At 35.8% G+C, this 26,043-nt stretch overlaps 2 protein-coding genes across 5 annotated transcripts; both read right to left on the bottom strand.

The window, feature by feature from the left end:
• Positions 1-1,583: 1,583 nt before the first annotated feature.
• LOC101207366 (membrane-associated progesterone-binding protein 4) lies at positions 1,584-6,074 on the bottom strand. 3 transcript variants are annotated; one of them, XM_031884374.1, is made up of 9 exons: positions 5,781-6,045; positions 4,405-4,481; positions 3,906-3,977; positions 3,447-3,484; positions 3,080-3,123; positions 2,939-2,984; positions 2,723-2,769; positions 2,408-2,582; positions 1,584-2,192 (listed from the first exon to the last, which is right to left on the bottom strand). In XM_031884374.1, the coding sequence occupies exons 2-9, from the start codon at positions 4,445-4,447 to the stop codon at positions 2,025-2,027; spliced, it is 633 nt and encodes a 210-aa protein (XP_031740234.1). In that variant the 5' UTR covers positions 4,448-4,481; positions 5,781-6,045; the 3' UTR covers positions 1,584-2,024. The 3 variants fall into 3 exon arrangements, with proteins under 3 accessions (XP_031740234.1, XP_004149524.1, XP_031740233.1); XM_004149476.3 differs by lacking the exon at positions 2,939-2,984 and having other exon boundaries at positions 5,781-6,074; XM_031884373.1 differs by lacking the exon at positions 4,405-4,481 and having other exon boundaries at positions 5,781-6,060.
• Positions 6,075-9,486: 3,412 nt separating this feature from the next.
• On the bottom strand, positions 9,487-25,494 carry LOC101209559. Of its 2 annotated transcripts, none has more exons than XM_031884315.1 (9): positions 25,201-25,494; positions 23,574-24,017; positions 23,248-23,404; positions 21,735-22,032; positions 20,758-20,830; positions 13,756-13,846; positions 12,434-12,513; positions 11,999-12,337; positions 9,487-9,953 (listed from the first exon to the last, which is right to left on the bottom strand). In XM_031884315.1, exons 1-9 carry the CDS (start codon positions 25,267-25,269, stop codon positions 9,942-9,944), a joined length of 1,563 nt encoding a protein of 520 aa, XP_031740175.1. In that variant the 5' UTR covers positions 25,270-25,494; the 3' UTR covers positions 9,487-9,941. The 2 variants fall into 2 exon arrangements, with proteins under 2 accessions (XP_031740175.1, XP_011653991.1); XM_011655689.2 differs by having other exon boundaries at positions 9,487-9,959; positions 25,201-25,493.
• Positions 25,495-26,043: the final 549 nt, after the last annotated feature.

Raw genomic sequence — 26,043 nt, 5'->3', positions numbered from 1 at the left:
TGTTAGAGGGTTAGGTTCTCATGCAAAAAGAACCCTAATAAAAAGTGTCATTTTGTCGTACTCTCCTGATTTTGTCATATCATGTGAATCTAAGCTTAAAAGAGTTAATAAGAAGATTATTAAATCCTTGTGGCCTACTAACAACATCAATTGGGTAGCTAAAAGTTCTAACGACAACTCGAGTGGAATTTTGATTCTTTGAGACGACTTGAGACATGCACTAAGCTCTCACTTGGAAGGAGCTTATTCGATCTCAGCTAACTTTATCTCAAAAGGCATCAGCCCACTTAAAGCCCATGAAAATTGAGACATTCCCATTCATTTTAGGGTATTTAACTCATATAGTCTAAATTGCTATATGATAATACATGAAAGACCTAAATTACTAATAATTGTCACAAAAGTCCTAAATGAGCTATATTACACAAATGTAGGGCCCAAATTACATGTTTGTCCATTTTATATTATTTAATTGATTTATAATTTATAACAAAAAAAATAAAAGGAATAAATCGTGGGTTTTACGGTTTTGGAAAGTAGTTGAAACATTTATTACATTCCATATACGAAAAACCGCTCCATCCTACCTCTATTATACTCGCAAAAGACAACGTTGGTATTGAGAAATTTCAAAGCTTTCGACAGTGAAGAAGAAGACATTCAACGGTCGACAACTTTATTACTTTTTCGACAGAAACTAGGAAGAAATTACGCTCACAAGGGAACTGACCTCAGACAAATCCAACGACTCATATGCAAGATCAAGTTAATGAGCTCAATAAAATCGGATTCCCCCACAAAAACAAGGGAAAAGAGCCCTCCACCAAAAGAAAGCAACAACATTGTTAAGGCCTGTCAACAAAGCCAAACCTTCGAGATACTTGATGCGCTACTTCACCAACACCTTCTCGCAACTGGTGTCATTGACTTTAGTTTATAATTTATTAATTGTGAGGTACAATTGACAAATTATCTTCTAACAGAATAATACTAATCATCATAAGATATTCGATTTTACCAGGGCCAAGACAAAATCCATTCAATTCAGTTCAACCATTTTGGGATCAATACAAACCGGACAAATTAAACGATGGATTTCTTCTAGTCCAACCTTGAGTGGAAAATAATCGATTCAATTAGGCGTAAATAGAATTGAACTATAACCAACCTAACATACCTGTATTTAAAATATTACTTGATGAACCGATCAATAAGTTTATGAAAAATAATAGGGACAGTCGGTTTGAATTAACTTTTTAAGTTTTACTACGTTCTAAAAAAAATGATTTCAAGTGCAGGGAAAATATTTTTTTAGAAAGTTAAGTTTAAACAAGCCTTAGGAATAAAAGCTAAACTAAAGATAGCTATATACCTTTTTCGTGCTATAATCTGCAGAACATTATAAGACCAACATAAGCTTAAGTCTAATTCATATGAATCTTTTTTAAAAGTCTAATTCATATGGTTTAAAGTATTGAACCATGTTTCGTCAAAAAGCAGACAAATCAACCTTGTGTCAATGCTGCGATTGTACCAGTAGTTAGAAGTGTAGCAACATCAGAATTCAACAAGGAGAGACAAGGTGTGTTTAATCATGTCTTGCAAGCTGTGAATATAAAAGAGGGCAATAAATAAAACTAACATCCAAATACATCAGTATATTTCAAGTTCATATCATTGGCTCTGAAAAAGCAAACGAAGATATAGACAGCAGGCAGCCAGACAGGGGACTGAAAATGAAGATGATCAATGAACAGCGTTGTGCTACAAAAATATATCACATACTTGTACAGTGTACACGGTCAATGCCTGGCCCCCACATCTTTCCAACAGGAGAAGAAAAAAAAACAAAAGATTTGGCATGTCGTATTGCCAAATCTATTGGCCGTTTCAGTCAATCTTCATCAGGTTTCATTGCCTCTTTAGTATCAGGATGATAACTAAAAATAAACTTCCTTCCAATGCATGTGAGAGGTTATATGTTGACTGACAACTGACAAGCTAAAGGTCGTTTTAATGGCTCTTTAAACACGACAAGTCTTGGCTTGGTAGTCACAACCATCATAAACTTCTAATCCTGGTTCACCCAGTTGATCTTCCCTAAAGCAAGCACACCGTTTGCTCATTTTCCCGGTCAATGCAATTTCTAAAGGCCTCTGTACCAACCTTGGGAAGCCATTATCACACCAAACCTAAGGGTGAGTTAAAAAGAAAGTCAAATTGTCACAATCTAAAAAACAAGCTTTCGCTGAGAGAAATGAGAGAACACAATGCTTTATATTCATTTCTCAGACTTATCATCAAATATATCTCTTAGGTAGACTGCATAAATTCTAGATAATGTTATAAGAAGTAAACATAGAGAAGCTGATGGGAAAATCCCAAGACTAGATTGAGGAATATATACCTCACCACCTTCTCCCTGACTCCATCTCGAATTACAACTCGGCAGTTTATCTTCCTCTTTTTTTTGTTTCTTCAAAAGCTGTGCACCTCTGGCAGCCTTTGCCTCAGCTCCCTTTAAATGCTTAGTGGGGTTTCCTTGATCATCATAGTAAAGACCCACCAACTTACCTACAAGTCTGTAATGAAGGCCAAGAGCATTATTCTCAATTTATTACCATAATAACATATATTATTCCCAAATCAGTCGTCTTTTAATATATGCATAATTGTCATCCCATGTCATATAAAATAATAGACACTACAACAGCCAGCTTACGTGTAAGTTTTTTGGTAAAAACTCCGCCATTCAACAACACTCTTGATCTACAAGATTAGTTAGTGCAACAGTCAGATGTATAAAGCAAGGATATGAATAATATACACTGCGGTATTTGTCGCTGGACACACTAATGCAATAAGAAAAAATGATCAAGTATTCTCTATGGTAAGAAATGCTTCATTGTAAACTCAATGGAAAACTGTAGCATCATACCAAAGAGTGGAATAATGGGTTTGGATGGGGCAGAAGTTCTACAAAGCTAAAGAATGAGAGCACAAACAATAAGAAACAGTACCACATATTTAAGGGCAATTCCTTGCCCTTATTGAAAATTTATATAAGCAATTAGAGTACCTCAGCATTTGACAAACCCCGCAAAGAATCAGTGAGTCCTTCCCCTATGACAATAACAAGTGATAGAGTTCAAATGACACTTAAATGGTGTTTAGATAATGACACGTTTGAAACACTATTCTTCTATGGATAATTTTTTCTTAGTTTTTATTCCCAACCACTCTCTCCCTCTCCTCACCCTTGCCCCATAGACAACAAGTGATTTAGTACATATTTCTTGTTGACATCCCAAAAAGAATAAAGGTATCACCATATCTCTATGCCACTCAGATGGTCTGTTATATTACGTTAGTAGTATACAAATTTGTAAGTTTATTACTAGGAATTGACAAAACATTTATCCTTAAGGAAAAGAAACCATAAATACCTGCGAAGTTTCCTGATACAAATGCACGAGAAGCGTCTCTGTTCTTAGAAACAACCACAATGAAAAGAAATATCAATGCATTACCATATGTACATTGGAAGACTAAAACAAAGTGGCAATTAATTATCAAGGTCTTGTTAAAAGAAATCAAACATATTTGGATCAGTAAGAAACTAGTAAAATTTACATTGGAAATTTATGCTTTATAAAAGTCTTCCATACTGTCCTTGGTGGAAAATATAGCAGAAGGAAAATGAGTGGCAAGTAGAGCAGAGATAAAATGGCACAGTAAGATATTAATATTGAAATTAATAGCCACAAAAGAAACACAAATGCACAAAGAAAAAAAAACATGACAACTGAACCATTGACAGAACAGATGATTCAAAAGCTTTGTCATGCAGTATAAGACAAAACGGAAGATGCAGGAGATCAATGAGAAAATAAGAGATCACAAACCTTCCAGCAAAATGATTATAGCCTCCTCCCACACCATAGTGAGATTTTCCTTTTGTGACATCAAATACAGATCTGAAAAATCCAATTATTAGAGGTTAAATAGCAAGGGATTGATTCTCATGAAATAACCCTTTTGCTTAACCATGTCGCAATTGGCATGCTTTCCGATACGCTGTCGGGTTAAGGATGTTTTAACCCAAGACCTTTCGTATTTCTTATGTTCAGACTAATGATATAACTTCAAAAGAACCACCACAAAAAAGAATTGAGGCTTAGAGGTTCAACAGCCAACGCTATAAATTATCAGAATTTATTTTCTCTGTTTTCTACAGTCTCATAAATCATAAATTAAGAAACATGAACATTTTGGTTTGATTATTGTGTCTTTGTATGAGACTTGTTGGACATGTATCAGACACTAGAAGAAGAAGAGAGGGGGGAAGGGAAAATAACATAGACAGAGTTTTGGAGGGTGAGTTGGAAGGAAGGTGGAGAGTACCCAAGAATTCCAAGAAGGATAGGCAATCCCTTGTCTGTTCCATTATACAAAGCTAGCTCATCAACTTTGAAGAGTTTCTACAAAACCAAACAAGAACTTAAAATAGAAGTATAAGACTCTACCAACTTAAATTGTTTAGAAATTGAAGCCTTCATCTCTCCATCAACACGTTCAACAGATTTAAATTACAAAATTTAAAGGAAATCTAGTCATGTCTTTATTTCATCTACGCTTTGCATGGCACAAAATGTGCAAAGAAACCTACAGATTTCTTTATTTCATCTATGAATGGGCCTCGCTAATCTTACATGTGAACAAACCACCTTCAAAAGCAACAACAGAAACCATTGATGAAATAAAGAATAGCAAGGAGAAAAGTGGTTGTTCAACATATGTATAGAAGATCCTGTATTCTTGTTCGCTGTTACGAGAAGCTCTGTGCCTAAATGGGCAAGCTGGATGCAAAGGAGTATCCCATACATCAAATTCTTCATATTCTCCAATGGAAGGCTTAGGAAGAGGGTATATTGGGAATTAAGGAATGAGACCCAATTTCTTCTTTCCTCTTTCTGATTTTCAGAGATGTTCTGAGCGCTCAACAATTTATTTGATAACGAACTGCTACACGCTACACGTTTGAGCAAGTAACCAAACAAAAGTTGATCCACGGACCCTTCAAAAGGTCAATTTCTAACTAATGCCCTCTTCATAAGATAGGGGAACCTTCATCAAATACTTTAAAAATCCAGATTATGTTCGACTAGAGCATTTGCATTAACAATAAACCTCCCTCTCTTGCCTAGCTATAATTGACTGCTATAAAGAGCCTTTTTCATGCCACAAGCACAACTGTTTTAAACCCGAAGCTTTGAGTGAAAATTTTAAATTAAATTCAATTTCTCCTATTTATCAAATTCTAATCACCGGGTCCCAATAAAATAATGACAATCAACCATTTATGCTATAGCAGCAAAAAACAACGCCAGGAACCCCATCTCACAGCATTTAACCAAAGGCCATCTTTCCCTCAACTTGAAATGGTAAGCAAACTGTGGGTAAACTTCTCGCCATCAAATTAATAACCTATTTTCCATAGCATTAAGTAGCACACCCAAAAAAGCTCGCCCACATGTAGAACGAACAAAAGATGTTAAACAGTTTAACAATCATAAATAGAGCTCTACCAAATCCCAAACAACGCTTTCTGATAAATATACACGAAAATTCATAAAGTACCAACATACTCTTAATAACAGAAAAAGAGAGACATGCCTTCAAACAAAAGATAGAAATACTAGTTGTCTTTCGAAACCAAATACAAGTACAATTAACAAGCCCGTGATCTGCATCAAACTTCAACAAGAAAAAGCTCGTACCTGTTGAGAGGAGGGAGAGATGGAGGAGATCTGGTATCGGGATTTGAAGGAAAACCCGATGAAGAGCGCAAAGATAGCAACTATAGAAGCTAAAACCCATCCCATGATCTTTCCCCTCATTTCCTTGCCCTTCACCGAGCTCGATTTCTCATGCGCATGCGCATCTTCACTGGCTTTTTGCTGAGAGAGATCACCGGCCATTGCTATGAACCGATTGTCAGAGCTCGGGAGTGTCTTCTTCGCGCGGCTTTATTTTTCGTTTATTTTTGGGCTCACTTACAAAATTGCAAATTACTACAAATTAATTAAACATATATAAAAGAATAGCAAATATGACAAATTTTAATTAAATTCCAAAGTAAAAAAATGAAAATGTCCCTCAAATACACTCTACGTATTCTTTCCATTTTCCACTTTCATCTCTGTTCTTCCTACTCTATTTTTCTTTTGTGATTAAGGTGCTTTCGTATTTGGCTTCGCATCACATTTTTCACTTCATCGTCTTCCACTTTTTTCGCTTCACGCTTTTGGTTTCGCTTCAAGATTTCTGCTTCATTCATGTTCTTCTGGTATTTTTGTTTTCTGTTTGGTCGTAATATATTTGAAATATATTTTCTTCTTTTTCTATTTGTTTGAAATCAAATGATTGATAGCTTTGGTCAGTAGAAGATTAGTGATATGTTAAGTTAGTAGAATATCTAAGTGAAACCGCATTTTTTGTGTGATGTTGCTTAAAGTCTATCAGTGATATGTTTTTATCAATGATTGATAGATTTGGAGGATGTTGAACTTGTTTGTGTTGGGATATTGAACTTTTTTTTTTTTATGTTAATCTATTTGTTTGCAGTAAGGCATATTGGTGGATGTTTTAGTTTAAGTGTTGTTTCTTAATCTATCAATGATACGTTCTATCATTGATAGACCTAGAATATATTTAGTAAATACTTTAGTTTAATGTGCATGCTTTGTATGGGATGCTGCTTATGGTCTATTAGTGATATGTTCATTGATAGATTTGGAGGATGTTGAACTTGTTTCTTTGGCATGCTAAACTATTTTCATTTTATGTTTTGTTGCTTAGAGATATGGTCTATCAGTGATATGTTCGTATGAGTGATAGACTTGAGAGATGTTTAGTTTGTTTTTGTATGAGACATTAGTAGATGCTTTAGTTCAATGTGCATCTTTCTATATGTTGTTACTTATGGTCTATCAGTAATATGTTTCTATTATTGATAGACTTGATAAACCTTGAGGATGTTTGGTTTGTTTGGGGTAAGGTGTATTGGTGGATGTTTTAGTTTAAGTATTGTTTCTTAATCTATCAATGATACATTCTATCATTGATAGACCTATAATATATTTAGTAAATACTTTAGTTTAATGTGCATGTTTTGTGTGGGATGTTGCTTATGGTCTATCAGTGATATGTTCTTGTTAGTAGTGATTGATAGATTTGGAGGATGTTGAACTTGTTTCTTTGGCATGCTAAACTGTTTTCATTTTATGTTTTGTTGCTTAGAGATATGATCTATCAGTGATATGTTCGTATCACTGATAGACTTGAGGGATGTTTAGTTTGTTTTTGCATTGAGACGTTAGTAGATGCTTTAGTTCAATGTGCATCTTTCTATATGTTATTACTTATGGTCTATCAGTAATATGTTTTTATTATTGATAGACTTGATAGAACTTGAGGATATTTTGTTTGTTTGCAGGAAGGTGTATTGGTGAATGTTTTAGTTTGAGTGTTGTTTCTTAATCTATCAATGATAGACCTGTAATATATTTAGTAAATACTCTAGTTTAATGTGAAAGCATATTTTATGTGTTATTGTTTAGGGTCTATTAGTGATATGTTTCTGTCACTAATAGAATTGAAAGATATTTAGATTGTTTTTATTATAATATATATTTATAAACTTCATATTTTAGCCGAGAGACAACTTAACCAATCAAAGAAAATGTTGGAAAATGCAAAAGACTAGAATATTGCAAAAGATTGATTGATAGAAAAGATAATGATAAACTTCATATTTTATTTGATTTTGTTCAATTGATATAGAAAAGTGTTGGACCACAGGTTAAATATTGCAAATTGACTAATCTTCAATGGATGTTGAAGTTTATTAATGATAGACCATAATGATAGAAAAGACTTCACAGTGAAGTTACTTCTTCATATTTAGTTAATTTTATCATATTAATATAGAAAAGTGTTCAATCACAAGTTGAATAATCATTGCAAGTTATATGTTTTTGTGTTCCCATTAAGATATTAGTATTATACATGTTGAATAATTACAAATTAATATTAATTGGTGCATTTTATTGAGAATTTTTTTTGTTAATATACATGTTGAAGTCTATCATTGATAGAAGCTATCAACGATAAACTTCATAGTAAAGTTTATAACTGATAGAAACTATCAATAACTATAAATTAAACTTCATTATGACATTACTTCATATTACTACTTTACAGTAAAGTAACTACTGCTAACAAAAAAAAATGTTTATCTTCAAGAAAGAAAGTTGTTCTCAAATATATAAAAATAAATCAAAATGTTTACTAGATATAACAAAAAAATATCACAACTTATTTGCAATAAATTATTATACGTGTCAAACACCAATAACTATAGCCGTCCTATCATGAATAAACCGTAAAATTTGTCAACAGTTTTGTTATTAAAATAATTTACCTAAAATAATTTATTTAAACCTCTAAATCTTCAGACTAATAATTATATCATTTTAAAACTAAACTTTTGCATGTGTATTAGTTTATGCACTTTTCATTCTTTTTGGTAAACATCAAGCAAAACTTTTAATTTTATCACTTAAACCTTTAAACTTTTATAAGCTAGATACTCAATTAAGTTTTATTTTTAAATTGTTCATGCATCAATTCTAATCATCTATTTTATTAACATGCATCAATTCTAATCATCTATTTTATTAACTCAGGATGTTGGTTGATACATTTATGAAAGTTTAGAATATACGCTGAATCAACTATATACTTTCACACGGTTATTAGTGGAGAGTGAAATGGAGCAAACCTAAACCATGAAAGTGAGAGTCGTAGAAGAGGAATGCAAGTGGAGTACTAAGAGAGGCAAAGTCGTGGAATCTTTCACCCTAGATAGCAAAAGTACAGTGGTCGAAAGCATCACTAGCTTACACTCTAATTTGAGTAAAATGCGACACGTAGAATTCCAATATGAATCAATACGACTACCATGCAAGGCTAACTACTTATGGGTCTGATAGTAAAGAATTGTCATGAAGGAAGGGTGAAAGGAACCTCGTCAAATAGATTTGTTATTTATGAAAAAATGTTAAATATGACCAGAATTTGTCGTGCACATAATTGCTTAATGATTATTACAAAGTTTAAGAACGATAACACTTTTAGACTTAAACTTATAATTAATAATGACATATTGATTAAAAAATGATACCATGTGACATGTAAATTCATGGAAGATGTGATAATAAATCTTTTATCTTTTTAAAGAAGAAAGTGTAATAGTCACTTGCAAATTGTTATAGCTAAATTGATAAAATATCTATTATCTTCATGGACGTTGGACGTTTCAATCATCCATCCATACATTTGTAGAATGAAATTTAAATCTATGATCTTTAAATACAAGTCAAGGTATTTTAACTCAAACTAAAATATGTGTGAATGTGAAGATAAAAATAAAATGTAAATATTTATTTACATAAATATACACAAATTACATATAGTTTCAATAAAAACGCACAAAATTTTGTGATAATTCATAGAAAACCTTCTTAACAAAACTTATATGCCACCACCCAATGCTAGCACAGACATATGATATACATAATACACAACCAAAATTCTTACCTAATCAAACTTTTCGTATGGAAGTTTATAATATAAATTTATGTCAGATGAGCTATGCCATCATTATTGCTAATGACACAACTTTGTTATGTCAAGAGGGAACAACTCACCAAAATAATTGTTTGAACTTCCAAAACTTTGACTCTAGCTTTCTAATGAAAGCATTTAGATTTCGCTGCTATCTTCCATCTGATCGCTCAGGCTTTTGGACAGTAATTATGAGCTCCATCCCACAAATTGTCGAATCAATTGGTCTAGTGGGATAGAACAAAAATGGATCATAGGTTGAGCTGCGGCTGGACAAAGTAATAAAAATGAATAATAAAATAAGGTTAAGATTGTAAGTCTAGAGTCTTATTTCAATGGGCCATTGTCTTTTCATCTGTTCCAACGGGTTCTTAGAATGGAATTCATATAAACCCATGAAGCTAATAAACACAGACAATCATAATTTCATTGATTATGTGAAATTACAAAAGGACACAAAACCAATGAGATTACATGAAGCTATTCATTTGTGCAATAAGAGAAGTAAGGTTGTAATCACAAAATAAACTTCGTGAATTTATACCAAGACAGAGAAGTGTACATAAGATGGTCAAAGAATTGAATGAATTCAGTTTCTTTATCTTCAAAAGTACGAAGATTCAGCTCATTCCAAATAAGCCATAAGAATCCTTCGACGATGAATTCCCATAATATCTCTTGAAAGGATGACCAATGAAAATCATACTCAACAAGGTTAGAGGTTCATTTGGAAAAGCCATATGGTAATCGAAGGATTTTAACATTTGGAAAAGTTTGAGCATATTCCCAAAAGACCAAGATGTAATAATTGTTTCGGAATTAGCATGGCAAAGTACGCACCAATTTGGAGCAGAGACCATCTAAGGAGCATTTTCATGAAATTTCTCAAGAAACTTTATCTTTATTTGAACGGTAAAATGACGGCAATAAGAACGGAGGTGGATACAAATAAAAGTTATAGAACCATCCTTTTTCATGTGACTGTTTTTAATATGAGACAACTTGCATGCACCTCGATCGGTTATTCTCATGAACGATTGTCTGACTCTGCAAAGAAAGCTAGAGGCTTTTGTATGGATGATCTAAAAAACCGTGCTCGATTGAAACTTGAACGAAGAGTTTTTTTAACTTTCTTTTTGTCAGCATCACCAGGTTTTGTTCAATTTTTGTCTCTTTTCCCCCTCTCACCTTCTTGCTCACAATTTTTCCTTATCAGTCCCTCATGCTCTTGTTCTTGCTCAATTTTTTACATACTCTTAATCTACCACGCCATTTCCTTCAAATATGAAATGTCAGATCTAAGAGTACCCTCGTTGGTGGCGGAAGGGTTGCAAATGGTAGGGTGGAGGATGAGAAGAAGAAAAGTGGTGAAGCAAGAGGAAGAGGGAAAATGTAATGTTTGGAGAGAGTAATAGAACAAGATTCGGAAAGAGGAAGAAGAAGAATTGAAATAAAATGAAGTGTTTTTTCTATAAGAAATAAATAGAGAAGGGTGGGAAACCATATTTTGAAAGCCTAGGTCAAATCTCATTTGAGCCCTTTTTTTATGTCATACTATCAATATATATATTAAAAAGAAACAAGGTTTTCCAATGATGAAATGGAAGATTTTTAGGTTGGAAGGATCTTTTGTCTCAAGAGTTACGAATGTTTCAGTCTCTGTTGGTTTTTGAAGTTTTGGTCTTTCTTCAGTACTTTGAATGGTCCTTACTACACATGGTTGTTCAAATAACTTTGGATTCAGTGGTTTTCGTTCAAGTGCCAATTTGTTCCACTATGGGTTGTATTTGATTGTAATTGCTTTATCTTGTTTTTTTTTTTGCTTTGTCTACATAAGGGTTTCTTCTAGTTGTATTTTTGTCCTTTTGTTTATTTCATTTCTTTCTTTTTATGAGTGAATTATGGTAAATGACGAAACTGTCTTAAATATTTACAAAATAGAACAAAATTTCAAATTCTAACAATGACTTTTGTTAGTGTCTATCAGTTATAGATCTGAAATTTTACTATATTTTATAAATATTTTGATTCATTTTTCTATACATGTAAATGCCCATTTTTTCTTTTGGCGGGGGAGCTTCTTTTATTTCTTTATATTATGAACATTAGGTCACACGATCAAATAATTCAAAAAAACTACCACTATAGCTCAAATTCATTCCCTCTAAACTCTTATCATAATCGTGATTTTCAAAGCCAACTCATGTTCTGGACTAAGAGGGCTAAACCCCATCCTTGGGAGATAATTGATCTCACATAAAAAGAGAGAGGAAACCAACTATTTTCTTAGTCCCGAATAGGTACTAACCTTTGGCACCTCAGTGAGCTGTTGTCTCAGAATAGTTGTTCCTTCCTGATCGGCACTCTCTAATGACTCCATATTTTGATTTTCAATAGCTTGCTGCTGAGAATGTGGTTGATGGCGTTCTTGCTCCAACCGCTGCTCATGCTGTTGATGGTAATTACTGTCATATAGCTGCTGTTGTAATTGCGGCCAACTCCTTGTTCCCGTCTGTTGATTGGCAGGTCTCAATTGCCTTCTTCTTCTCCACTTAAGATACTCCATCAGAAGTGAGTTTATGCTGATAACAAGCCCCAATCCGGTGAGTGCAGAAAGGAAAACAGAGAGAACGGCATTCACATTAAGCTGCATGTCGAAATGAGAATAGTAGCCGATGATCAAGAACACTCAAAATAATGAGACAAAATAGGCAGATAGTTATAGGAAACTGCTTGTACTTACTATTGCATAATATACGTGAGCAAACAGGATGATTATAGCAAACTGGAAACAAGCATGAGCCCAAATGTATGCTCTGCTCGCTGCCACCATTTAAATATACAATGGTTATTGGGCAATGAAAGTACATCAAAGGCATACCTTTTATAATCTAAGCAAGAATGAGAGACCATATTAAAAAGCTATCACACATGGCATGCGATGCTAATTAGAGAAAAATTGACACAATAACCTTGGCAGTTACCCTATCGCCCAACTGTTTAACATTGTTTTCCCTTTTTTGTGTCAAGACACAATCGAAAGTATTTTACTATTATTTCTATTATTTTATAACTAGTGCATGTTCCCATCAAGTAGTCATTTGATATGTATCAACACCAGCCTAACATTGTTGAAACTAGTAAGATTGATGAAACTATTATTTTATAACTAGTACATATTCCTATCAAGTAGTCATTTGATATGTATCAACACCAGCCTAACATTATAACTAGTAAGAGGTCAACAATGCAACCATAAACCATAAAATGTGCTAGTTGTTAGTGATTTACTGATGTCTTTCCCCAATAATGCTCATGTTTTGATAGTTGCGGCAGTTGAGTACTCATATTCCTATGTGAGTGTATTTAGTACCTGTTTTGCTACTCTTAAGCTTATTTTCTGCAATAGGAAATTGATGGAGCATTTCGCCAGCAGAGTTTTCGAGGGAGCATTGTTTTAGCATTCAAGAATTTTTTTAAAAAGGGGGGGAAAAAACCCATGTAAAGGTAAGACACGAGAGAGCTCAACTCATTAATTGAGTTGGCATCTGTCAGTAACCCGTAGGTTGAGTGAAGCAATGGGAAGGCTGCAATGGGTCCTGCAATGTCCACTCAGCCTTAAACTTCCTCATTGGAGACCTAATAGGAAGGCATGCCGTTTTTGAGGGAGAAACATATGCAAGGCTACAATATTCCTCCTACTTATGGTGGGGCTGGTGCCTACCCTAATGAACTTTGAGGTCTCATTTTCTTTCTACGCTCTTCTCACAATGCCTCAATTGGAGCCTAATACAATAACCCAAATTTCTATTAATAAAATCTTAAACAAAAGAAAATTACAAGAATCCCAAATTGTTTTTGTACAACTGTTTTCTTTTCAAACAATTAATTTTTCTGGAGCTCACAATGAAGATGTTTACATATTCTCATAAAATAGACCCCATACAGCTCCATAGATTCTTTCACCATTTAATTAATAGAAGAATACAGAGGCAGCGGGACTAAATTATATCCAACAATGAATGTTGATACGATTTAATATATTTATCCATAGCAGTAACTGACCCATTGTGGAAGCAGTCATGGATGAGAGGAGACCCAAAGCACAAGAAAATGGCAAGGAAATGGCAAGTGCACGAGGGCCCATGTCACGTACCTGTTAAACAGAATTCAATTGTGGAAATTAATTTGATTTGAGAAATAAGGGACTGCGAATAAGGATAAAAAGAAAGGAAGCACCAGCACCATGAGGATTTAACCATTAGATGGACAGAAGTGAACCAAAGTTGTGAGAAAAAATTGTAGCAAATCCAAAAGCTAATTGCTAAGAAATAGGGATTCTTTCAATATTTATACAATAGTTATCATTTTCAAAGGAAGGCAATGCATTCAAAAACTGATTCCGCTATTATGTGCAGTGACTTCATAAAGTAGACTTCCAAACACTAAAAATTGTGATCAAGATTCCTTAGTTCTTTTATGTGAGAGGTCTGCCAACTTTAATGGAGATTTGATGGGCTCTACCTTTGGTAGATTTCATTTATCAATAAAATTATTTTCTATAAAAAAAATAGGAGAATATTTATGGAAAAAAGTAGCAGGGAAGTTGGAAAGAAAAAAATTAGAAAATGTTAATACACTAAATCACTTCAAAGATCTACGCATAAATTAACTATAAATTAACTCTGATATCAACCATTAAAATTTGAAGTACAGAGACTAAATAATTATTCATTAGAGTTCAATTTGATAGTATAAGGACTAATGGTTGCCAGCTAAGTTCAAGTACTCCATTGTTACTTCCATAAAAGTTTTGGAAACCAAGCCTATATTTTGGTGTATTAAAAAATAGGTGTAAAATTCATGGTACTCTTATCTTTCAAATTTTCTTACGGGGTTGTAATTTGGGGTGGTCTTAGCAGGAATATCCATCAGCCTTAAGAGAAGTATCTTTTGTGAGGAAGCTAATGCGAATAGTGGCCGCCACTTCTAAAGTGAACTGGAATCTTATGTGTCAAGAATTCAAGCTGGTTTTGGATTTGGCTAGACTAGAGAAAGGTATTCCCCCATTCTAACTTAGTGGCTTTTGAAATGCTAACTGAGGCAATTCCTTTCGAAATGATGCTAAAAAAGAAATATGGTATTTGATGGAATACCAGATATTCCAACACTAGGTAGCAAACTGGAATAGAAATATATTGATAAAAACAGGAAAATTACAATATAAACACAAATCGATTTGGTTTGAACAACCAAATCGATAGAACTCTTCCTCCTCCCTCTGTTACTCTTGCTCTCAAGAATACACAGAAACTGATCACCAAAAAGATACCCTTCCCTCTCATCCCTTCTCTATTTATTCCTCACCTCCCACTCACTGTGGTCCCTCCAACTAAACGTCACACAAAGGGTGGTGGTTCCCCCTTGTGCCGTTTACATTCTCAACTAACTCTTTTCCCTCCCTCTTTCCTGTCCTGTTCTTTCTTTTACTATACTGGTGTAGTATAGGTGGTCTAACATTGCATTCCCGTTCCAGTTTCACCTTGTCCTCAAGGTGGAAATCAGGAAAAGACTGATGGAAATCATCATAGTTTTCCCAAGTTGCTTCATGCCTCGGCAGCCCTTTCCAGCTTATTAATACCTCCCAAGTTCCCTTCCCATTTTTTTGATATCCGTAAACCTCGTCTGGTACAGCAACCCACTAGTGATTCTCGGTCAAAAAAGGCACTAATTCCTCCTTTCTAGCACATTCCCCGAAGGCTCTCTTCAATTGTGAAATGTGTGAAATGTGGAACACAGGGTGAATAGTTGCTGCAGCCAGTAATTCCAACTTGTATGCCACAGGGCTGATTTTCTCTAGTACTTGATAGGGGCCAAAATATTTAGGAGATAGTTTTTCATATCTCCTCTGTCGCATAGAAACCTGCCTGTAGGGTCGGATTTTTAAGAATATCATGTCTCCTTTCTCAAATTCCACGTGTCATCTTTTCATATCCGCATAACTCTTCATCTTGTCTTGTGCTATGCGTAAATGCTCTCTCAAAGCATCCAATACCATATCTCTTTCCTTGAGCTGCTCATCCAGTGTGGAAATGGAAGTCTCCCGGTCTGCAATAAGATATCAAAGCTGGTGGGGTCCGTCCATATACTGCCTGAAAAGGGGATACCCCTAAGGAGCGTTGTTAGGTAGTATTATACCAGTATTCTGTCCAAGGAAGCCATTTTATCCATTCTCTTGGTCTTTCCCCACAGAAGCAACGTAGATAAATCTTGACTGGCCTGTTTACTACCTTTGTCTGCCCATCCGTTTAAGGAGATAAGCAGTGCTTCTGTTCAGTTTTGTCCCTGCCAGACGAAACAACTCCTTCCAAAAATTACTCAAAAAAATCTTATCTCAGTCCGAGACTATTGATTGGGGAAAACCATGCAATCTTACCACTTCCTTCACAAACAAATCCGCCACCATCTTAGTATCAAAGGGGTGCTTAAGGCCTAGGAAGTGGGCATACTTACTGAAACGATCTACCACCACAAAAATTATCTCCTGACCACAGGACTTGGGTAATCCCTCAATGAAGTCCATAGAAATGTCTTCCCAAATTCTGTTTGGTATTTCCAATGGGGTTAACAATCCTGCTGGTGACAATGCTAATGTTTTGTTTCGCTGGCATGTGGCACACTCCTCACAATACTTTTGTACTTCAGACTTCATGCCAACCCAAAATAGTTCGCCTGTCAGCCGCTTATACGTTCTTAAGAACCCCGAATGCCCTCCCATCACAGAATCATGGTACACGTGCATAATAGTAGGGATCAAGGAGGAGCTTTTTGCAATCACGATTCTTCCCTTATATCGAAGCATCTCATGCTGCCAAGTATAATTTCCCACTTCTTCCCCTTTCTGCAACTTGAGAATAATCTCCTTTAGGAACTCATCCTTCATCATTTCCTCCCTTATGACTTTCAGATCAATCAACGTAGGGGCTGTTAATTGGCTGAGATGTACTGCAGGGGGTACTCGGGATAACGCATCAGCTGCCTTGTTTTCCAAGTCGGGCTTATACACCACCTCAAATGAATAGCCAAGTAACTTTGCAATCCATTTTTGGTACTGTGGCTGGATTACCCTTTGTTCTAGAAGGAACTTGAGTGAGCGTTGATCCGTTTTGAGTATGAATGTCTGACCTAACAAATAAGGCTGCCAACGTTGAACTGCTAACACAACCGTCATTAACTCCCTCTCATAGACTGGTTTGGCATGGTCTCTCATAGCTAGTGTGTGACTGTAGAACGCAATAGGTCTCTTATTCTACATTAAGACAGCTCCCACCCCATACCCGGAAGCATCGGTTTCCACTTCAAATGGTACATTGAAGTCTGGAAGTGCCAGGATAGGTAGTGTCATCATTGCCTTTTGCAGCCTCTCAAATGCTCCCTGAGCCTCCTAATTCCATTTAAAAGCTCCCAACTTTAATAATTGAGTCAAAGGAGCTGCAATGGATCCGTAATGCTGTACAAATCGACGGTAGTATCCGGTCAACTCCAGAAATCCCCTCACTTCCCGAACGTTTGTTGGAACCGGCCACTGTTTGATTGATCTGATCTTTTCGGGATCCACCTCCACCCCTTTTCCAGATAAAACATGCCCCAAATACTCTAGTTTAGGGTAGGCGAAGCTGCACTTTTTCTTGTTGACATACAGCCTATTGTTTCTCAGTACTTCCAAAACCAACTCAATGTGTTGGCAGTGCTCTTTCAAGCCTCTACTATAGACTAGGATATCATCGAAAAAGACCAGAACAAACTTTCGCAAGTATGCTCTAAATATGTTATTCATCAGAGATTGAAATGTTGCAGGGGCGTTTGTGAGTCCAAATGGCATTACTAGAAACTCATAGTGTCCTTCATGAGTTCTAAAAGCTGTTTTTTCCATGTCTTGATGGCACATTCGAATTTGGTGATATCCAACCTTTAAATCAATCTTAGAGAATAGGTTTGCCACATTTAATTCATCAAAGAGTTCTTCCACAACCGGAATAGGGAACTTATCTGGGATGGTGACATTGTTCAGGGCTCGGTAGTCCACGCAAAACCGCCAACTCCCATCTTTTCTTTTCACCAAGAGGATTGGACTCAAATACGGGCTGGTGTTGGGCCGGATGATTCCAGATGAGAGCATCTCATCCACTAACTTCTCCATCTCCTCCTTCTGTTGAAAAGCATACCTATAGGGTCTGAGCCTGACGTTGACTGGATCTGTACCCCCTTTGATGTGTATGTGATGTTCGATGGCTCTCTCCGAAGATAGTTCTTCAGGCCATTCGAACACATCCTCATACTGCTCGAATTCTCTCTGGTATGGTAATAATTCCTTCCTCTGTTTGTGGTCCCGGTTCGATGATTCTTGCCTCCAAAGCTCTGCACTCAACTAAATACCCCATGTCTGAGTCAGTCCATGATTTAGTTAAACTTTTCAAGCTGACTTGAGTCTTAGTTAAACTGGGATCCCCTGTTATTATCATCTTTTTTTGTTATGAACAAAAGACATAACCAGATTCTTCCAATCCATCTCAGTTACTCCTAATGAATATAACCACTACATTCCTAGTATTATATCTACTCCACCCAACTTTAAGCTTCACTTGTTCACAAACTCCCTTACCCTTGATTGCCTTTCCAGACCCTAGAATTACCCCATAATTGGAGGTATCCTTGGTGGCTATTTGCAAAGTTAACACTAGTTTATCTGATATGAAATTGTGCGTAGCACCACAGTCGACTAGCACAGTCACCTCCTTCCCTTCAATTATTCCTCTTATCTTCATCGTACCAGGATTTGTTAACCCCACTGAATTAATACATAGTTCTACTACTCCCCCGATCTCACCCTGCAACTCCATGGTCTTCAGCTCACCCTATTCATACTCGTCCTCCTCGAAGATTTCCTCCTCTACGTCACCGGCCCTTACTACAAACATTCGCAATTCATGTAATTCCTTAGCCTTGCACTTATGCCCTGAATAATATTTCTCATCACACTTGAAAAGAGTCTCTTTTCTCTTTTTGCCTGAAACTCCACGTCGGATAACCTTTTTGATGGCCCTTCTTTCTTAATCTCTGCCGCCAGAGCTCCTCTGAGTGTGACCGTCCTCATCGAAAAGACAGTGTTTCCCTTACTCGCTTGGTCGTTGTTAACCGTATTCGTTTTGGCATTAGTGTGGGGGTAGTTTGTGATTTTGGCTATAGAGTACCCCGGAAGGTTTGCCTCTCTCCTCAAGATTTCCCGATTTTCCACCATCAATGCATATTTCATCATTTCGGCCAACCCCACCGAACGACAGAATTCTACTTCTATCTTAATCCACGGTAACAGTCCCCCCATGAATGTTTCTTCCACTATTTTCTCCCGAATATCCGCCAATGGCGCCACCCATTTATCAAAGAGGTTCTGATATTCCTCCACACTCGAATCCTGCTGTATGCGTAAAAATCGGCCATACAGAGAGCCTTCGCGTATTCATCGGAAACGGATCAACAATCGCTCCTTCAAGTTCAACCAATCTGTAAACTTATCCCTCTCCTCTTGAGATCGGTACCAATTGAGAGCAAGGCCTTCAAAACTAATCGTCGCTACCGTGAGTTTTTTCGAGTCAGTTAACTTATGAATTTGAAAATATCTGTCTGCACGGAACAGCCATGAATCGGGGTCGTCTCCGTTAAATACCAGCATTTCGACCTTTTTGAACTTGCTTCGATTGTTGTTCTCCCCTTCATTATCATCTTTCTTTTCTGGCGTGCCGTTTTTTATTTCCTTGCCAGCCGAACTCTCTCCTTCAGCCGATTTCGTCGTTGGTGTGGCTTGCACGATTGACTCCGTCACCTTACCACTTGCTATCGCTCGTTCTCTTGCCATTGTTTCCATAAATATCTTCACCATCTGATGAGTTTTCTCTACTTGAGCCTGCAAGCCTTCCATATTTTGCGATATCGACGTGAGTTTTTCTTCTATCACTAGTATCTTGCGGAGTTCTTGATCATGTGTTTCCAACCTCTCCTCGATTCTTGTCTGAACCATGTTTAATCTTCTCCCAGGATCGTCGTGCTCTGATACCAAAATGATGGAATACCATATATTCCAACACTAGGTAGCAAACTGGAATAGAAATATATTGATAAAAACAGGAAAATTACAATATAAACGCAAATCAATTTGGTTTGAACAACCAAATCGATAGAACTCCCCCTCCTCCCTCTGTTACTCTTGCTCTCAAGAATACACAGAAACTGATCACCAAAAAGATACCCTTCCCTCTCATCCCTTCTCTATTTATTCCTCACCTCCCACTCACTGTGGTCCCTCCAACTAAATGTCCCACTAAGGGTCGTGATCCCCCCTTGTGCCGTTTACATTCTCAACTAACTCTTTTCCCTCCCTCTTTCCTGTCCTATTCTTTCTTCTACTATACTGGTGTAGTATAGGTGGTCTAACAGTATTGCTTGAACATAGTTTACGGTCTCCAAAATGTTCTTAATATGAATCTGGCTCCCTCTACAGTTGCTATCTATCTACTTCAATTATGAAGGGCTCCCTTTCAATGATGACAAAGCACCATCTGGCGCTGGTAAAACGACATCATTGATGGAGATGGTGGTTGGGTTAAGTTGTAGCTGTAGGTGAAGAGGAGACATAAGAGCGCTACTAGTTGATAATGAAGTGTAAGTTAGCAGAATGAAAAGCCCACCCCACACAATTACTAACCGAGAACAAAGGTTGGTTGCAATTTGGGTCTAATTTGAATGTATGTTAGCCAAGAATCCAAGATTAAGAGTGTAGAATTCACGAAATAGAGCCACAGTAGCGTAAAGTGGCACATCCTAACTCCACATACTGGAGATGAGCTATCCCAGATAGCCAGCAAGAAGAGTGAAGGAGTAGATGGCATTCCACATGGCTTAATATAACAAATGTAAAATATAATGTATCTAATTGACATTTGCACAACTAATTTGAATTACAGCCAGTCTGATCATCTATAAGTATCACAAATAAGCAGAATACATCCGTACCAAAAGTTGCTCCAAAAAGCAGAAATATGCAAGCATGCTAACCAACACAAGCACCGATATATGCTGCCAAACCCTATGAGAATGAAAGAAAGTGAGACAACGATTCCATTTAATTTCTTTGTATTGGCGCTAAAAATGCCTTCAAGAAGAATAAATATTGTTAGATGAAAGAAAATTAAACACCACTTATTGAAAAGAAATATAAACGTGGAGAAATTTGGGACTCCAACCAAAATAAAATAAAATAAAACCACATTAACGATTACTCTACACACTACACAGCATGCGTTCAAATTTCCAATGTCCCTGAGTTGATGCATTAGGTGAATAAAATATATTATCGATATTTTCCAAAAAACCAAACCAACTTGATGATTATGGTATCACAATCATCTCTTAGGAGCTTGTTTTCCCCTTCATACAGGGCATGATATTTGTTTGAGGAGTAATCAAACTTTGAGAAACATCCTCCACAACATATTAGACAAGTATCAATGTCAACTTCAACCAAAATGTTGGAGGTTCAAACCTCCACCTCACAAATTATTAAACTCAAAAAGAAACAAAAAACATAAGTGGATTGCTTCACGTTATTGTTCAAATAATCTTCTCTCTTCACTAAAGTTCATATTCTACAAAATATCCACAGTCAATGTTCCCCCATCATCTGTCTCGGTCTTTGTTCCCATTTCCCTCCCAAAACTTCTTTTTACAGCCCTACATACATTTTCTTTTCCCCTCTAAGTTCGTACCAAAAACTGTTTTTTTCTTATATAAATCAAATTCTTATGTAAATTGGGCATAACCACTCTAACACTAACTGTCTTAGTTCTTCCTTTCCTTAACAAACGAGCTAAAACATAAATGAATTTTAAATGATGATTTCTCACCCAAAAGAAAAAACGATGATCAATACATTATCTTCATATCCAAATAAAAGAGGAGAAGGTCCATGACAGTATTAGAAGCCAACTAACCTATAATGATTGACTTCCGTCCGCTGCAATGTTATTGTGGGTCGTCTAATACCAGGGCGTATGCTATGTAATTTTAATAAAGTCACTGGCAAGTTTTCAACATCCTGCTTGCAAATATCACAGATCTTGTTACCTTTAATGCTGAACCACTTAATTGCACACTCTTTGTGAGCGAGAGCTAGGTCTCCTTTGCAACTGCACTCCATTTTAAGAGTATCCCCGCCTTCTACCAACTCTAAAAAACAGATCCTACAAACCGCCTCATCCTCAGGAATATCATCACCGGCAGGTTCACTTTCTAAGGCAAATATCCAACTTCAGTATGTCAGTTTTAAAACTATAATCATCCAACTGCAAACATAGTTGTCAATAGGTGAAAAGGAATCCCACAGAGCATTACGTCAGATGTTTTGCTTATTGTAAACATTTGTAGCGAAGCAAAATAATAATAATAACTTACATGGAGAGAATGATATTGAACATAAGGCATTTAGCAGCAAAAGGGGCATAAATACAGTCAGCAAACTGTTCCAATTTTTAGATTGGTTTCAAGCAATTTTAAGGCAGTATAATTCAGTGTTGACATTGGCATCATTAACGGATGATGAACATTGAGTTGGACACACAAACACACACACATGTGTATGTATATGCGTGTGTGTGTGTGTCCTCTTTCCCCAAACAAAGATAAAAGTTTTCTAAGTGTTGAACTCTTCCAAAGTCATATCAAAAAGGTGTTTTGGCAATTATCGTACTAGTCCCTCTCCAAAAAGACAGTCAAAAGAGGAACCTGACTTCCACAAAATACAAAGTTGACTAGTTGTTCCTGATTAAAGCCCAGAAAACAAAAAATTAGTTTTTAAATATGATGCTTCTAAGAGGAAGAAATAAAAATAGCTCAGCTTTGCTTATGTATAACATATTGTGATTTAATATTATCTAGATTTTAAAAGGCTTGTAGCATAAAAGCAATCACCCTCCTCTAGTTGAGAATTTGAAGATAAAAAATCTCCCATACAAAATGGAGTGGGCTGGTCAAGGGTTTTACCATCTCGTTTTCAGTTTTCATCTCGTAACATTAGTGTCTTATGTAGGAAAACATAGTAATATAACTATATAAGTCAAACCAATACAGTTATAATTAAATATTTATATTGTATATTGAAAATAGTTGAGAAGTATGCTGCTTAAAGAATCAACAAAAATCATAAAAAGAAATTGAGCATCTAGGATATAAAACCTCTATGATATTTCTTGGAACCAGTCAGATGTTTGTATGTTTTCTTTTTTCAATCAGAACGAGAAAAGCTTTTATTTTTATTAAACTTTCTTGGTCTTATTGCTAAGCTCTATACTTCCCAGTGATTTTGAAGTGAAATTGTTCCTTCCCATACATTTAGTGAGGTCATCACCTCAGAGTAGCCATGTAAGTAGAAGACAAAGCTTATCATCTGAGAAGGGGTAGTTCACAAAAAACACCAAGATTTACTATAAATTTAATTATACAACTTACCAATTTCCTTTCTTTGAGAAAGAGAAGCACCTGCATACCGTGGATCTGCAGACACTATCCGAATTAAACCTACTGAATCTAATCGCCTTAAAGCTATAGGCTTAACATTCAGAGGAGCTGATAATGAACGAGCAATTTGTGGCTTGGCTTTAATTTTCTGTAAGAATAACAAAATCCACTTTCAGAAGGAAAAGAATAATGCAATATTCACAAGTCGTAGGTATCAGGAGCACCCATCTGTGTGCATTCTATTAGCAAAAACATATATGGATATTTACAGCTGTTATAAAAAAAAAAATTAGAAATTTGAACACTTAGATACTTACAGAGAAATCCGGATGGCACTCTATATTATTTGCTTTCAATATATCAATATCTGAATTTGAAATTGGTGTGGTTGGTAAAGAATGCGCAGCTTTTGTAGATGAGGCCAGAAGAAGTTTGCTAAGAGAAAAAGATCTTGGGGGAGTTCGGTTGTCTGGACATCTATTAGTTGGTTGGATCTCTGGTAAAATGGGAGTGATGATGTCTCCACCTGGGAAAGATCGTTTTGCTCCAAAGCTTCTCACCGAAGATTTGGTTTTTACTGAATTTGGTCTAGGAGGCAATCCTCCCCTAGAGCTAGAACTTGAGGTTAATGGACTATCTGAACTCAAAAGATATGAAGAACTCTCCAGAGCCCTTGCTGGAATTTGCAGAGAGGATAAGTTTGCCCGTTTAAACTTTGGCAATAAGGATGTTTCTATACCTTTTTCCTCTTCATCGTGTTTCTAAGGAAAAACCAAGACCCTTCTCAGTAAATATAATAATTTAGCAACCTAAGAATAAAAAAGTATGGACATGTTAAAAGCATAAACTAATTGAACTAACTAAGGCACTAAACTATTCAAAAATCAATCAACCATAGACTGTAATAAAAAATAAAGATGAGCCTGGAGCAAGTTAACTATTTCCTACAGTTAGTTTGTTTCTTGTTTGTCTTTTAAAAAAAATTATAGCTTACAGTTACTCAAAAAGAAAAGTTCCAACAAAAGGGAGCAGCTAGTGTGAAGCGCGTTATCAAATATCAACTTATGCTTGAGTAAGCTCGTCAATAACTTTCTCGTTCCTTGATAAACTTGCAATCAGAGCATGAAATCCATCGTTTAGATCAAGTAATAATATCGATAGTATATGTATTAATTAGTTAGTTGTAACAGATTGCTTGTTACTGTAAATCTGCTATTTTCTTTGTCTGTATATATTTAAGAATTTGAGAGGCATGGTTGTAATTACTGAGTTAACAAATAATATACATTAATACTTCATACATTTCCCTGCGTAAACTTAACATTGTATCAAAACACAGGAGGTTCTAAAAGTTTTGCATTCAAACTCCGTTATTTCCTCCCCAATTAATATTGGTTTTCACTAGTTGGGGTCTTCTACAAATTTCCAAGCTCGTGAGTGGGTGAGGGTGTTAATATGTTCAAATAATACTAAATTTTCTTCTGTTTGTTGGCTTGAGTTTTTGGATTAATCAGTGTTCACTGTTATATCAGGTAACTCCGAACCTAGACAACCTCTCTTTGAGTTCCAAGTCAATATCAGGTAAAGTCGTAAAGGAGCCACGCAATATGATTGATGGTAACCATGGAAGGAAACCAACATCCAATCAAATTTACACTACGATGCTAAAACTTCCATTCCTAACTGTCTAAGGAGAGAGAAGCCATTTGGCAGTTCAATCGGAAGAAAATCAAATTGCAGTATTTCCACCCTTTCCACTCGCACTGTACCTAACTACTCTCTTTACCGTACAACCAGATCGAAAAGGACAAGAACGCATAGAAAAGCATTATCATATAAATCAAACTAGTGAGTAAAGAATGTCGATGATAGTTCCCACAAACAGATAGGAGAAATGTAAGAATATAGCTGAAGTAAATCGTTTAAGGAATGAACAAAAAGCACCTCGGGATGATCCGAAGAAACTGAGGTGGATTCTTCGGTTCTTTGAAATCGAGCTACAGCATCCTCCATCAAAAACTGCACGAACTCGATGAAACGGATAGAGAAACCCTTCGAAAACGATTGAATCTCTACGGGAAACAGGGCACGGCAACGCTGAGATTAAACGAAAAATAGATACTCTCCGAAATGCGAAACTGAATGGTGATTATGGGCCCAACCGAAGAGCGTGAGTTTGCAATGGGTTTTTTCTCAAGTGGCCGTAAGAAACAAATTTGCCCGCCAACCGTATTGTTTCCGTCGGAAATGCATTATTACTTCTTTTTTTTATACGTTAAATTATTATACTTTTTTCAATAACAACTTGGGTGGGAATTTCACTCTTTTAATTCTTAACCATTTCGAGTAATATGTTATAAGAAAATTTTAAAAGTTTATCTAAATCTCCATATTACACGTGTCAGTTGCAAATATGACAAATTCATTATAAAAAATTAGGCTCATACCACACAATTTATACATTTGCAAATAGAGCAAAATGGAAGTCAAGCCCACATTTTAAATATATGAAATTACAAAGCTACCATTTCTTCCCTCATGCCCAGCCCACATCTCTTGCATTGTTTCATCTTCCCAAAAATCAGGGCACACCGAAGACCATTTTGGACGAAAAACTTACAGAGATCATTTTCTTAATACACCAAATGGCAAGGTATTCCAAAGACTTCTATACACTTCTATACAACTATTATTTGATTTCTTTTTATAACTCATACACTTCTTTACAGTTTATACACTTCTATATACTTTTATTCACTTAACTCAAAGCATTATTTAATTTATTTT

Source organism: Cucumis sativus, chromosome 4, assembly GCF_000004075.3.
Source record: "Cucumis sativus cultivar 9930 chromosome 4, Cucumber_9930_V3, whole genome shotgun sequence".
NCBI classification, from domain to species: Eukaryota; Viridiplantae; Streptophyta; class Magnoliopsida; order Cucurbitales; family Cucurbitaceae; genus Cucumis; species Cucumis sativus.
Note: the sequence above shows the minus strand (reverse complement) of the source record. Positions and strands in the feature narration are given on the sequence as shown.

Bases quoted from the DNA above. Each gene is read 5' to 3' on its own strand.
- LOC101207366 (XM_004149476.3), bottom strand. From the start codon at position 5,981: ATGGCCGGTGATCTCTCTCAGCAAAAAGCCAGTGAAGATGCGCATGCG. The intron at 3,485-3,905 runs GTTTGTGATCTC...TTCTAAGAACAG, and splicing joins TATAATCATTTTGCTGGAAG to AGACGCTTCTCGTGCATTTG. The intron at 2,583-2,722 runs GTAAGCTGGCTG...CCTTCATTACAG, and splicing joins TTTTACCAAAAAACTTACAC to ACTTGTAGGTAAGTTGGTGG.
- LOC101209559 (XM_011655689.2), bottom strand. From the start codon at position 25,269: ATGGAGGATGCTGTAGCTCGATTTCAAAGAACCGAAGAATCCACCTCA. The intron at 13,847-20,757 runs GTACGGATGTAT...TCTGTTTAACAG, and splicing joins GCTTTTTGGAGCAACTTTTG to GTACGTGACATGGGCCCTCG. The intron at 12,514-13,755 runs GTCAGTTACTGC...AAATGGTGGCAG, and splicing joins CATGACTGCTTCCACAATGG to CGAGCAGAGCATACATTTGG.